The sequence below is a fragment of the Mytilus galloprovincialis genome, chromosome 11 (assembly GCF_965363235.1).
Source record: "Mytilus galloprovincialis chromosome 11, xbMytGall1.hap1.1, whole genome shotgun sequence".
In the NCBI taxonomy this organism is placed as follows: domain Eukaryota; kingdom Metazoa; phylum Mollusca; class Bivalvia; order Mytilida; family Mytilidae; genus Mytilus; species Mytilus galloprovincialis.
In genome coordinates, this window is record NC_134848.1 from 46,530,898 (window position 1) to 46,547,091 (window position 16,194).

At 32.1% G+C, this 16,194-nt stretch overlaps 1 protein-coding gene across 1 annotated transcript; it reads left to right on the forward strand.

The window, feature by feature from the left end:
• Window positions 1–1,726: 1,726 nt before the first annotated feature.
• On the forward strand, window positions 1,727–12,304 carry LOC143052269 (L-amino-acid oxidase-like). Its single transcript, XM_076225257.1, has 7 exons — window positions 1,727–1,890; window positions 3,354–3,551; window positions 4,621–4,813; window positions 6,040–6,144; window positions 8,090–8,305; window positions 9,392–9,497; window positions 11,604–12,304. Exons 1-7 carry the CDS (start codon window positions 1,740–1,742, stop codon window positions 12,288–12,290), a joined length of 1,656 nt encoding a protein of 551 aa, XP_076081372.1. The 5' UTR covers window positions 1,727–1,739; the 3' UTR covers window positions 12,291–12,304.
• The last annotated feature ends 3,890 nt before the right edge of the window (window positions 12,305–16,194 follow it).

The window sequence follows — 16,194 nt, forward strand, 5'->3', positions numbered from 1 at the left end:
GTAAGTAATCCAACATTAGATAGGGGGTCACCACGTGACGGCGCTAAACCAATCACAACGTGATATTTTACCCGCGGTGCGATAATAGTATACACTGTACCGCTGTTCAAACGTCATCAATCGATTGAGAAAAAACAAATCCCGTATACAAATTAAACCCCAGGGACACACACCAACTTCAAGAAGAAAACAAAGGAACAACAGAAATAGTGAAGTGCAACCAAAAAAAAAAAAACCGCCAAACACACACAGAAACGAACTATATATTTGATAGAAACTACCATATTACTGACTTGATAGAGGACATTTTAAGAAAAATAAAGCGGAGGAAACTATTATGGACAAATGACATGATAAATTTATTAAACGTAGTTATTGGCTGATAAGTGAAAGATGAACTTATCTGACATAAAAACAATTGTTTTAATTCTCGTTTGCCTTAAAATTAAGAAAAAATGTTTTCACTCAAAGAACGTAAAAGAGCATTTTATATTTTCATAAATGTATGCTACAGAAGTTTACAGAGGTTCAGATCTTAGAAATCCATAAAGACTGACAAGGCACCAAATAAAAGCTAAGGGAATCGCATGAAGTGCAAATAGTGCACAAAAGGATGTGATGACAGGGACATTTTTTTTGTGTCCTGTGTGGTGAATCTTGTTTTATGACAAAAAAAATAATTGGCTGAAACAAACTATTACTATTATAACCAATTTTTCCTGTTCAAAGTTACCAAAGTTTATTATGGAAAACATTGATAGTTGCAACATGGGTATAAGCATGAGTGTTTTTCTTTATTTTAGTGGTTCCATTTTATAAATAAATTTAAAAGACAGTAGCTGATTGATGTTTAAATCTCGTTCATCCAATAAGGAAAATACAACAGGGATACAAGTTAAACCTGAGTAATTGACAAGAATTCAAAAAAAGCAGCACATTTTCGGCTTACAGTGTAGGTGTGTACTACAATACAAGCATCACAGCCATATAAACGACACAATTGAAAAGAGGACATATATACTCGACATCACAATACGGCTGTTGCTGTAAAGCATAGTTGTAATAACAACATTAACGGTACCAATTTTCCTGCACCAGATGCGCATTTCGACAATACATGTCTCTTCAGTGATGCTCGTGGCAAAAATATTTGAAATTCAAAGCTAATATAAAAGATGAAGAGCTATAATTCAAAGAGCTGTAAGATAATGTTATGGGGTTCTACATTCATTATTTTCATTTGAAACATATCATGTGTTATTTCTACCTGCTAATTTTTAGTTTAGCAGCTGACTGAAACTGAAGTTTTATAATAAATGGCATTGATCACGAAAATTATTGCTAGGTGAACAATAGACAGTAATTTTTCTTATATATATCAGCGGGTACATGTCATAAAAATTGAAAGCTAAAAAAGATCTTCAGTTTTTTTGGTGATTTTTCAAAATGTGATTTAATATCTAGAATAAGTTTTGACATGCGTATTGAAGTAATTTCAAAATTAACAGTGATGTATTGCTATCAGACTTTTGTTGATTTGCCTTTTGGGCACGTGGTTTTCTTATTGATGTGATTTGGTTTAATAAAACATGCATAACATATATTATGACTTTTAATTGCTTTTTTTTAAACTTGGGTGAATCATTAGCTCATTGGCAATCGTAAGTCATCTCAACATTTTTATTGTTACAATAATATTGCACAGAGCTTATTAGCAGGCCGGCATCGTCCGCGACACAATGAAAACACCGTCACTGCGAACAGTATTCTTTCAGTTAGTTGTATTTATTCTGATATTTCCACAAATTTCATTAGGATACACAAAACGTATTTTAAAGAATGAATCTGTGAGGGGTAGACAACACCTGATTATCGATGAATCAATTGATTGTGAGTACAACATGCATATTTCTTTAAAATTCGAGTAAGTCTTTCCATTGAATTTATCAATTTTTGAACGAATCCTTAATTTTTTGTACCATTTCAATTTTTTATCAGTCTTTTCATGCCATATGGAAGATAATAATTTATGTCATTTCGCACCATATGGAGGAATATACGGTTTACCATTTATTACCATTTTAGAGGTTATAATGTATACTATTTCGTACTAAATGTGAGATTTTAATGTTGACCATTTTGTATCTTTGTATGCTATTTTTATATGAATTCCTTATTCGAAACGGTTTTGATATACAACTAATAAGTATAATTCACATCCCACTATGCATGAGAAAAAGGTAAAATTACTTTTTTTTCAGTTTAAAGTTTCGATTTTCAGCCCTAGTAAAGGCATTTATGTCTATAATGGTTCTCTGTTATAATTAGTCCTAAAAGTACTGGATTTAACTTTCAAAAATTTGAATAATTAACTGAGAGAATGAACCAGACTATATATACTCTATTAAGCTTTGGAAATCGACTGCTACATTTTAAGTACTTGAAATTATCCGGGCGTTAATTTTACGGATGTCGTCACGGGTTTGTTGATCGTTATGGAACATGATATTCCGAACATCCGTTTCCCAGATATAAGTGGATAGGTTCCGAACTACAATTCCGTCCCCTTTTCACAAATGTGATCTATATCGAATTAGACATGTTACCCAATTTGTACTTAAACGATCAACACGGCAGGTACTAGATGTGGAACAGGATCTGCTTAGCCTCCCGGAGAATCACCCCCAGTTTTGATGATGTATTGTTGCATATTCTTTAGTTTTATATGGTGTGTTTCTGGCTCTTTCAGCCATGGCGTTGGCAGTTTATTTTTGATTTATGCAATCGTTGGTCCCTCTTGTATCTTTCGCCCCTCTTTTCTTATATGACATTTCCTGTCTATTTTCAACATATAAGTTTTAACTGTTCTCTTGGTCTCTTCCACCTGATTTTTAATACAAAGGCCGTACAACAACACCTTGATTACAGGTACTACAGGTTACGATTATAGAAACATGACTTATGAAATTAAAATCGTTTTTAAAACTGAGTACAGAATTAAGTAAATGTCAAAACGTACTATTTATACCAAGGCAGGAATATGGTAGTTGTTTTCAAATAGTTGGCGTTTGTTTTTGTTGCACTTCGGTGTTCCTGTTGTTCCTTTGTTATCTCTTATAATTGATGTGTTTCCTCGGTTTAAGTTTTTAACCTGATTTATTTTCTCACTATAGACTTTTGACCTTTGAACAACGGTATACTATTATAGCCTTTATTTACCAAGGTGTTAAATTAATAGCCTTTTAATTTTTATCTAATATATCCTCCTCTTTAACATTTTGTTTATTGTCCTCACTGTTAAATCAGATGTCATGTAAAGTATTAGTTATACTTACAAACCATATGCATTTCAGTGACCAAATGTGACGACATAGCCATAATTGGTGCCGGAATAGCCGGAACGTACGCTGCATGGCGACTGAGACATCAAAATAAAAGAATATCTGTATACGAGTATTCAAACCGAGTAGGAGGAAGGTTGTTCACAGTACGGTTTCCAGATATCCCGAATATAAATGTAGAGTTGGGTGGAATGAGATACTACCCTGAAGGTAAGTTTAAAACTGTTGACTTGTGACGAACTAATTTATTTGAAAAAATAGCTCTTTATAGTGATTCAGATATTAACACAATATTGAATGCTGTACCCCCATTTTTGACATTTTTAACTAGGATAATAGAATTTTATGCGACTGACATACAAGTGAGAGGAGAGGTTTGGCTAGCTATTAAACCATGTATAATTCACCATTTTGTAGATAAGAAAAGGCTGTATCAAGTCAGCTAGAAATATAGCAGTTGTTATCCATTCGTTTGATGTGTTTGAACTTTTGATTTTGTCATTTAAGTACGGACTTTCTGTTTTGTATTTTGTTAGGAGTTCGATATTTTTTTCGTTTCACCTCTTTTTCAATTAAATCAAAGATTGTAATGTCACGTGTTAATGTCATAAAACATGACAGTAAACATGTAACAGATGAACTAAGGTGACATTTAATAAAAAATCTAGAACTGAAAATTGATACTAAAAGAACACAATCGGCCAATCGAATTTATAGCTTATGGAAGACATTTCCGAAAAATTAGATTAAAACACAAAATGGCGGTAAAAGACTTACCTGGACTTGACCTTATACTTGCATAGATGATACTATTTGGGTCTCTTAATTGAAACCAAATTAATCTAGAGTCTGCTTAATTTGTAAAAAAACTTTTTTAAGCTATTGAAGTCTTATGTTAAAAGTAAAACGGGTGTGAGAGTCACACCTCTAACCTTTGTTAGCATTGATTGTGGGTTTGTTTTATAAGGCTTTTTATTTACGTGTTTCTTATTTTGTTTGGCGTCCTTTTCTCTGAACTTGTTTCATTATTATCTCTGGGCCAGCCGCAGCTCCTCCCAAAAGCTTGATTTCTCGCTGTGTTGGAGACGAACTAGTGGAGTTGAGCTGTTTTCGGGTCTTTGTGGTTCAATTAATGTCTCTTTGAGACATTACCCTTTGTCGTTATTAATTCTCATATAGTTATTATTTTGACAATGCACCCAGGCTTTTCAGTTTTGATAACAATTTGATTTAAAGCCTTATGATTTATACTCCTGATCTTTTAATTTTTACTTTTAAGCACATGCATTACTACATGACACCATACAACAGTTAGGGCTTCCGATCATAAAATTCGAGTTAGGTTCTGGACCATCACCTGACACCACTGTCTATGTACGGGGAGTCCACTTGCGTTATGACGAATTGGGTGGTTATAAAACACCCTACAGACTGCAACCTAACGAGAGAAAACCGACTAATCAACTAACATGGTATATATATTAAACAATTAAACAAGTAGGTATAAAGGTAATGATTGGGAAAACTGATAGAAAATAATATTTATTAAACATATAGGCACACATTTTAAAGGTTTTGAAGAGATTAAATTCTATAAAATATTATTATTAGTGGTAAAAGGAAGATCAACCTTATATGGGTTGATAAACTTTTATGCCATGCTACACTGTAAACCAATCCATCCCTTTAATCAAATCTATTAAGATTAAATAGTGTGTTAATTTACGTTTTTTGATTGAGTTAAGCCTTCCAATTGATATTTTATCGTGTGGTTTTCTATGTTGTGATGTTATGCTATTGTTTCAGAAAAAGGGAGAAGGGTTTGTACCATTAAAACGTTAAATCCCACTGCAAATGTTTGCACCTGTCCTAAGTCAGGAATCTGATGTACAGTAGTTGTCGTTTGTTTATGTAATTTATACGTGTTTCTCGTTTTTTATATCGATAAGACTGTTGGTTTTCCCGTTTGAGTGGTTTTACACTAGTAATTTTGGAGCCCTTTATAGCCTTTTGTTCGGTGTGAGCTACGGCTCCGTGTTAAAGGTCGTACATTGATCTATAATGGTTTACTTTTATAAATTGTTATTTGGATGGAGAGTTGTTGCATTGACACTCACATCACATCTTCCTATATCTCTTTAAACGCGATTGTCAAACATTGGATTCATTACTTTTACATTAACTTCTTTTCCATAAAATCACAGCTTGAACAAAACAAAACAATAAATCTGTTTTGCCGATAATCCAGACAGGTATGATTTGATCTAGGTGTAGCATGGATAAAGGTGATTGTATCGTAAATTAAAGTATAAAGAAAAATATTTATCACTAAATATAAGAACTGAAAAAGGGAAAGCTAAGGTAAAACAGATATCAAGGTCTAGAGAAAAGCCAAGTTGAAAATGTAGGGGTATTTGGCTACTAAATCAATGAAAGGTTAAAGGGAAGATCAGAAGAAAACACCTTGAGTGTTGGACTTTTCTTTTCTTTTGAGCGTCATTGTTGATTTTCATGTAGGCGCGTGCAAAATTTTAATCCTGGTGACTTTATTCATATGCAATAGCATAAGTCTAGACATTTACGAGGATAAAGATATACTTACTAGAAAATTTCACTGGTTTCACTGGTTTCTCGCTAAATCAACTCCTTATTTCATGCAAATGCAAGTAATGTTCGTATTTTTTGTCGTTCAAACCAGGGAGGTTTTTAGGAATTACACCGATGTGCTTACAACAAATGTTCCAGAAGCTGATAAAAAGTATTTCGTCAGAGATAGAAGTGGAGTACTCATGTATAAACAAAGGTATGTGTTAATAATGAAATTTGATGCCGTTGTATAATTTATTTAATATGAAAGCAATCAACGATCATAATTGTATACAGATTTCGACACATTATATGTTTGTCATAATAGAAAATTTAATTGTAATATTCGGAAGGCATTGTATAATGCTATGCAAACAGTAGTTATTTCACGACATGAGACGTAGGCTTTTTATCAACACTCAATGTTCAAATTATTGCACATTATTCATATTCATAACTTATTGTTTAAATATACAACTTAAACATCCATGTACTACACTTTCTAGATTTTTATAATCTTCATTTACAGTCACGCAGTAATTTTAGGTAATGCGTTAGGCCATACACAAACGCAACAGGACTACAAGTGTTATGCATGTATGTCGATTTAAGAAGATGTATGTATGCAACTTCTACAAAAATGCATATACATGATAAAAAATAGATCTAATAGAATTCGTAGTGTCATGGACCTCCTTTTCGAGATATTCGAGATTCAAAATATGGCGGGAAAAGTCAGACTCGGACTTTTACCTTACATTTGCATTGGTATTATTTGGATCTCAAAACAAACGAAAGAAAATCAAGAATCTTCTTAAATTTTGGAAAATGACCTTTCATGAGCTATAAAGTCTTATATGAAAAAATAAATGGGTGTTATGGGACAAAATATTTTACCTTGTATTGTATGGAAAAACACCAAGGAGTCCGAACATATGACAGAAATTCCAAAACTTCATGTACATCCTTAATGCGTCTTTTTCTAGTGTTTATATTGAGTTTAAATGTACATTTTGCATAATGTGCTTCCTAATTAATACACAATGTGCTTAATGTGCTTAAAGCAATGCTATAATGACAATTACCTAGGCGAAAAGCTATGACAAAAAAAACATTCACGTGTTAAATATGTGTATGCCTTCTGTCGTCGATTGCTCGTATGTTTAAAATTTGTGTTTGTGTATGATGTAGATGATCCGAGTAAACGGTTATTTCGTAGTGCATTTCTTTTATACAATAAATGAAAATAAAAACAAAATCCCACCTGCGCTTTCTCAATATAATTTTTACAATGTGTTGTACTACCTTTGGGACAAATTATATCACAATTATAGAAAACTTCATCAGCTCATTTTCTCAAAAAATCGACAATTCTATGTTAAGGGGGTCTTGAAATCTTTTTACATCTTCCGGAATTTTTAACCTTTTTCAGCTGGACCATATTACTACTTTACTTTAAAATTCATGACTCAATTTCGTTTTTTGCTATTGAGGCATCAAACATTAAAAAATACATTTAAAAGGGGTACTTAATAAAATTTGCAGGTAACACACTGTCCACACTAGGAACTATATTCGTCGACAACGAAAATCAAAGGCTGATAACTGTGTACTCGGCACCGATATAAGAAGATGTACCAACTTTACTTGTTTATAAACATTTATAAAGATAGTCTGGATGTAATATGTTTTGTTCTATATATAAAAATGCAATATAGATCCTAAACTCAAAGTGACAGTCATTAAATAGTTTACAATTCATTCAACAAATACTAATTGCAGTACTCATTTAAATTATTGAAATCTTAAAATAGACAAAGAAGCACATTTAGAATATTTATCCTTTCTTACCTTAAGGTTTGTGAAAGGTAATCATGTCTCAAATTCTGTCTTCAAGGTTGGTCTAATTATTTCGTCCTAATTTGAACCGCCTGTGCTGATTCAAAAAAATAATTCTAAAAATCAGAATAATACACAACGGAAAAAGGAAGACTACGAACATACTGAAATAGTTATCAAAGGCACCAGGATTATAATTTAGTACGCCAGACGCGCGTTTCGTCTACATAAGACTCATCAGTGACGCTTATATTCTAAACAGAAAGTCCCTTATCATGAAATAAGATTTTTCATAATTCACTAAGGTCTAATGTTTATTTCAGTATCCAGTCTTTGTATCATAAATATTTAAGCACTGAGGCACAAAAATACATCAGTGAAACAAGCGCCTTTACTTCACTTTTAACGGACGCTAGTGCCTCACTTGCAGTTCAGACTGAACCACCATCTTCAGAAAGTGAGGACGTTTTAACTGTGGCAACAGGATTTTCCTCCATACCTAATGAATTACTTCGACGATTTTTACTTGATGGGCAAAGGTGAGTTCTGTGTGTATCATTTAGATTCCACATATGTTTCTCAAAATGTTGTTGTTTATGTTTTCTTTGTTTTTAAGGGGCGGACTGTTGGTTCATAAATGAAACAATTCTGAGTTTATTCTTTAAAACACATAGTTTTCTAAATAGATGAAATAATGATCAACTATTATAATTTCATCAAACAATTATTCGTTTCTATTTAAACATGCTATCAAAGACAAATTACATCGTTCTGTTTAATTCATATTGACGATTCATTATCTTCTTAAGCAGTGGCGAAGCAAGTATACATTTTTGACACGTTGTTTATAATTTAATCGTTTACTTAGTATTTACATCAAAAACAGATTACATGTAGCATTGAAAAGCAGATCAAAATTTTAAAATCTTAATTATATGGTTGCGGTTCTAAATCATCCTTATCAATGGTGAAGTTTAGATGATCCCTTCGTAAATTTCAGGGACGCCATCACGAGTTGATTAAACGTTATGGAACAACCGTTTCACATATGATTACGGATATGTTCCTTATGATGTAACTAAAATCCACTACCTTTTTACCACAAATGTGACCTACCGAATTATACTATTTACCGGGTTTGTTAACACATGAGCAACACAACGGGTGCCACATGTGCAGCATGATCTGCATATCCTTGCTGAGAACCTGCGATCATCCCCAGTTTTTGGTTGAGTTCGTGTTGCTTAGTCTTTAGTTTTCTATGTTTTGTTTTTTGTACTATTATTTGTCTGTTTGTCTTTTTTATTGATTAGCCATGGCGTTGTTAGTTTATTTTCAATCTATGCGTTTGATTGTACCTCTGGTATCTTTCGCCCTCTTTTATCAAATCAGGTGTCGAATAGATAAGTATACATTCTTATCTGATTTATTATATTGAACTTTCAATTAAATTATCTGACAAAGTCGTATGTTAAGGGACAAATTAAAACTCATAAATACTATTATAATTGTTTAACATAAGACTATATTAAATAGGCTGATTATATCGGCAAAATGTCGTATATAATCTCATATTTGCATAATATTTCAAACATAAAGCAATCAAATAGTGTAGTTTATTGCAGGCATTCTATCAAGTATGATCATGACCTCAAGGCCATCAGAAAAAGACAAGACGGATATTACAACTTGTTTTTCGAACCTACGTTCTCCAATAGCAGGAATACAAGGGTAATTTATAGCATGGCTGCATTTTAATCATTATAATAGTTCTAAGTGTATAAAAAAATGTCATACAAGTGGAAGATTTAGTTTGTCTTAACAACAGGTTAAACGCACGGGTTTTTTTTTTTTTTTTTTTTTTTTTTTTTGCTCTGTTGATTGATAGCGTTCGGTTGTTTTCCTGCGGTCTTCTTGTTTTGATGCAAATTAACATATGATACAGTCCTGCATTTATCAAAGTAAACAATATGTTTTTATTACCCATTGAATATTATAATATACTCATAAAGATAAATAGTTTATAATTGCTCTTATTTTGGTTTGTAGCTGAAATTTTAAAACAATAGAAGCTATTTGGCATATTACAAGTGTTCTATCAACTGTTGTTTGGGTTTTTTTTTGTTAATTTTTTATTACTTGTCAATATGAAAATAAGGATATGTTGTATGGTTGGCAATGGAACAACTTATTTCAGATGAAGTGATAAAAGTCAAAAGTCCAAACTTTAACAAGGAGAAAAACCCATATCGTCTAGTCGGCTCTAAAATACACCGTTTGAAAAATGTAAAAAAAAAATCAGATAACTACCTACTTTATCAGAAAACAATCTATGAAAAACAAATAAAAGAGTCATTAACCAACAACTATCACTGACCTATAGGCTTTTGACTTGTAAATAAAGGATGTCGCGGGGTCAGTTTGAAATTGGTTTATTGGTCTAAATATTCCTTTGTTATTTTTACATCTTTGTTAAGACAACCTGGGAGTATGAAAAAGGCGAATCTTATTTTTATTTGAAAAAAAACATAAACCGAAACATGGATCTCCAAGATGAAGGAGTTGGTATAGTTAGACTCCTTTTTGGCCCTAAAATATAGCAGTTTCAAAAAATTGTTAAAATGTAAACTTATAGCTATTTATTGGAAAGGAGAACACTTCTGCTACATGAATATGGGTTGTTCTGGACATCAATTGCACATATATCGGGCACTACCACCATTAAGTCTTGATAAATTACTGAAATCTTCACAATTTTAGTATTTGCGTTAAATTTAAGACAGGTTTCCGTCTTCAATGGGATTGGTCGCATTCGTGTCCATTCTTAATATTTAGATGTAAGCTGTATTTGATGATAATACATAACATATATAAAGGTTGAGAGTGAACACTAATGCGCCCACTTTTTTTAACAAAAACCATCTGAAAAGTGACATATTACTGCAAATTTGATAGATTTTTCATATATCAGCTTGAATTTGGGCGTCTTTAATGACTAAATCTGTTGAAATCTTTCACATAAATTAAATGAATCGACTGAAGTAGACACTTAAAAGTGTTTAAAAAGTGTCCAAATTCTTTCATCGGACCTACCCCTTTAAAAAGGGGGAATCCAATACAATTTGACAAAACTAAACACTCAACTATAACAACAAACTGTTTCGGTGCGAGTATTGTCCGACGGAACAGTTGGCTTAAAAACTGATTTTAGCGGTTGGTGAACATCACACTTGTATGGAAATTGTTTAAAATTTAAGTTTTTTTTATGATTCTCTTTATCATTCGTGAATAGTCCGTTCTATAGAAGCAACAGAATATTGTAATGCACATGATTCATACAAACATAGCCCTGCATCTGACATATACCTCTCAATATCTATTATGTATCATTAATTCTATTATGTACTTGATATTAGGAACTACGAAAATACTTCATTGACTTGCATATGCATCTGACTTAGATTACCGACAATGTTATATAAAGTTTAGGATGACGACATTTTTTTACAAAGTTTTCAGATGCTGCACGCATTTTTGATACGTTATAGTTTGTGTTTGTTTCTTAATATACAGTTTTTTAAAACAATGTTTTTCTTTACTGGTTTTTATTTGATGAACTGTTTGTTAACCTTCTGCATTGAAGTCAGTTTCATTGTGAACTTGCCACATTCTTTTTACAACTTTTGATATGATTTCTATGTATATACATTTGACAGCCACAATCCTTACCAACACAGCCATATCATACCAATATCTCCTACATTGAATGATATATCGTAAATGTTAGAAACCACTTTTTGTACTATCAATACAGGAAAGTTTTTGTTTTCATTTCAGTCTAAATCCATAATGAAAAAGTGTGCAAAGAAAGTCATCCTAGCAACCAATCGATTGTCACTCGAACAACTTGACTGGCAGGGTCTTTACCAACCTCACATTAGAGAATATATAACCAAAGCAGTAAAAGATATGCCCGCAGTAAAGCTTTATTTCAGTTATGATTCTCCTTGGTGGAGGAGATCGCCGGTTTATTCTGACTATATAATTGCAGACACTCCATTTAGACAAATCTATGATTTCGGAACGTCAACTCTTAATCCCCCCAAGTCTGTTCTACAGGCAACGTACACAGATACAGACATATCTTACTGGGAGGAATTATTCAACAGAGCGAATGGAAACGAAACTACTGGCGACTTAAGAAATGAAATAGAACTAGATCAAGTAACAAAGAAGTATTTATCTGATATATATCAAATTCCTATCAACACTATACCACGACCCACAAATGCTGCTTGGATGGTGTGGAAGAATTATCCATTCGGTGGTGCATGGCAGACATGGAGACCGGGATATATATTACCGATAGTTGAAAGGGCAATGACAAAACCATCAGTCAGTGATGATGTCTTTGTGGTTTCAAATGCTTTTAACTCTCGTTCTTTATCTATTTGGAGTAATGGAGCTTTAGAGTCTGTTGAACTTGCCATGCCATATTTTAGTTTGAGACGTATAGAAAAATAAATCTTGAACACTAACTACTATTACATTTGATTTCTTTTCTTTTCATTGCGTTTATATTGATACAATTTCAGCCCAACAAACGGTTAACACCTATGCCATGTAAACGATACATCACCAAAATCATTTAAAACATCAAAACTATTATAAAAATTAATACAATTTGCGTCCAGTGACTGCCTGTGAAGTTATTGACAACAAAAAAAGAAAAAACCATCCAAGCAGAAATAAAAAGACGACCTACAAATGCTGCTTGGATTGTATGGAAGAAATTCACCAGTGATGATGTCTTTGTTGTCTCAAATGCTTTTTATGGTCGTACTTTATAGTATTTGTCTAACGCAGCGCTACAAACAGTTTAACTTGATATGCCATATTTTGGATTGAAACCAAAATAAAATAATAAAAAATTAAATTAAAAAAAAATAACTATTAAATACGTGTGTATTCATTGTCAATTCCTTTTAACCCCATAATCGTTTATGCCAGGTGTTTTTTTTTTATTATTATTATTATTTACTAACAAGGCGTGTTTTAAATAAATCGTTTCTTTTATCAACTACATGCAAAATTGTATAATAGGTTGTACTTATTTATAAATTAATATTGAAAATATTAATACAGTAAGAGGATCTGAGATTACAATATACACAAAATACAGAATAAAGGCCCCAAAAAGAATAGAAAAAATTGGCCGAGAGGTGAAAGAATATAGAACACTATGCTTCTGTAATATAAAGAATAGAGCATAAGGGCAGGTAAATTAAAGATTAGTTTAAATGGAATAAAAAATCAAATTACAGAAATTACAGAAATTAAAGACCTCTCATATTACTTTGTCCCATCTTCAATATAATTGTTAATTGAAAAATAAAATTCCCTAATTTTTTATAAGATAGGAAGAGTGGGGGAATAGTAACGTAACGGTACAACATCAGAATTCTATTCGCTATTTCCGAATCTACTGAATGCTGGGTAATATATTCACAAGCTTTTACAAAAACGTTGTGATTTGCTTAAAACGTCATAAACGATAAAAATTCAACCAATGACGTGAAGTTATTTTCATCATTTGGGTTATTAATAAAACTCTAATAGATTTTAAACATGGCAATTGAGGAAAGATTGAGATCAACTTAACAGATACATTACAGACGTTCAGAGGTTAACAATTTATAATAGGGTTTATTATGTTTGCACCTGTCCTAAGTCAGGAATCTGATGTACAGTAGTTGTCGTTTGTTTATGTACTTTATACGTGTTTCTCGTCTCTTGTTTTTTTATAAAAATTAGACTGCTGGTTTTCCCGTTTGAATGGTTTTACACTAGTAATTTTGGGGCCCTTTATAGCTTGTTGTTCGGCCGTACATTGACCTATAACGGTTTACTTTTAGGAATTGTTATTCGGATGGAGAGTTGTCTCATTGGCACTCACACCACATCTTCCTATATCTATTCATGTTCTAAAAAAACTGCTAGTTAAAAAGAAATCTAAATCGACTTTTACTGAAGATAGGATATATTAATGCACTGGAATGATGCATTTCAACTGTAGTCATCTTGGTTAAAATCTTATAGTTAACACAATAAGATATAAGGGTCTGTATGAGGCTCACAGAATAGAAATCAATGGAGAGCATCTACAGAAAAATTGACAAAAAATTAAGAAAAGACAAATACGATAACAAAAACATTATTGAATAATGGGGTATCAAAATATATTATCGCTATTTTGTGTATTTTTCCTTTGATATTTTTTTGTGATAATTTTTTATATCATGCTACTCGCTTGAGCTAGAAAATTATCTGCAGAAACTAAGGATGCAAGTGCTGTTGCTAATGAAATTGAAATGAAATTGATAACGTCATCACAGGTAAAATAGCGATAACCAGAGTATAATTAGTCATCTCAACTCGACTGCTTTTCTCGCTTTCGCCGTACCGGCTCAAGGGAGAAAATCAAACTCGTTGATATGATCAACGATAACCTATAAAGATATATAGAAGTGTTGGTAAACCACATAAAGGATAGAGAAATATAATCCAAAACATTAGAGAACCTTCAAACATGTACTGTACGTTGTTGAAAGCTGCATTACTAACGGGTTACCTGTGTACTGTAAAATGGCTTTTCTTATTGAATACAATTGCATATATTATTATACAGTTTTCATCAAAAGCATTGTACATAAAGAATTTTCAAGCATTGCAGGAGACCACGTGACTGTTCTTATCCTTTTATATATACAGTCCCTCTAGCCATGCTATTAGCGGGTATCTTAACATTTTTCATCATGAACATCTCCGGAAGGGAATATCTCATAGTTCTAATTTCAGATAATCATAAGATATCAATTGGAACCATACCTCTAAAAATAATAATGAATTGAAGACTTCCATAGAGCATTGGATAAACGAAAAGAAATTGAACGCTTTTGTCAGAATGGGTTAAAGCAGTCAGGTATTTGATAAAATATTGAATCCAAAAAACAAATATGTAAGTAATTGAATAGATTCCGTATTCAGAGACATAAAAGACATAGAATGAACAAGAATAATACAATTTGCTAAAACTATCCCCTGTCAATATATGCGGGAAAAGAACGATTTAACAAATGGACGTATTCCTGGGTTACCTTCATCAGAACGCTACGTCATCATCACGAATTAGGTGACAAGTACTAATTGTCAGTGTCTTTATTTATTAGTGACATGATTTTTCAGTCTTTGATCTTGTTTGCCCTCACTTTATATTTACTTGTGTTTGTTTGGTTTTATAGCTATTTTCATCTGAGCGTCACTGATGAGTCTTATGTGAACGAAACGCGCGTCTGACGTACTAAATTATAATACTGATACCTTTGATAACTTTTATGTCTTTTAAATAGATTTACAATACTTAAACATGAATAAACTTTTGACACTTTATATTCAATATAAAGTTAGACGGGAACGAGCTTTCCCCGAGAAATATACATCCCTTTCATTAGAAACAAAAACAATGAAATCATCTTTGTCCACACAGCACGCATAACCAGAATGTATGATAAACACAAATAAAAATAAAATTGAGGAAGGAAATAGGAAATGAAATGTGTGAAAAGACAACAACCCAACCATATGACAGGAAACAGGACCACAGGCCACCAATGGGTCTTTAAAAGAGCGAGAAAATTTAAGCCAAGGGCTCTTGACTTAGGACAGGCATTAAAATTCGTCGGGGTTAAACATGGTATGTGAAATCTCAACCCTCCCCCTTTACAGATGAATGAGTAATTTACGATTGTCCAGTTTCAACTTATCTAGTATGGTATGGGTTAAACATGATGATTGTTTTAGTTTTCTAATTGACAAAGTACAAATTACAGTATACATGGGTGCATAGTTTTATTGTTTAATTTAAACAATGTTATACTTATAGAATAAAAACCTCAACTATTTTATATTAAAGTTATTAGAGTTATGCTGACACTGATATCAAATTCCGTTCTGCAGAGTTAATATCAAACAAATATGTCATGAAAAAAGTAAAACAAAGTAAATTACCAAAATTACCTTACGTTAATTATTTAATCAATATGATTTTATCATAGAAGACATTTTAACCATATCCTAAAAATGTATTGCATTTAAACTAAATTTGAGGCAATGAGACGAAGAGCTCTCCTTTTAACCAAAAAAATCATAGCAGTCAGATATATTATTTATTTGAATAAATATATTGTAACATTTTTGTTTCTTGAAGCAAACGCTTTTATTTCTGTTCCTTGAAATTAAATGAAATTCAAGTTTAAGTCAAAAACACAAGACGATACGTCACTCTGTTTTTTTCTTTAATAAGTTACATAACATTTTTTTTAATGCTGTTACCAATTTGTCATCTATGACTATAAAACGTGTTTGTGTT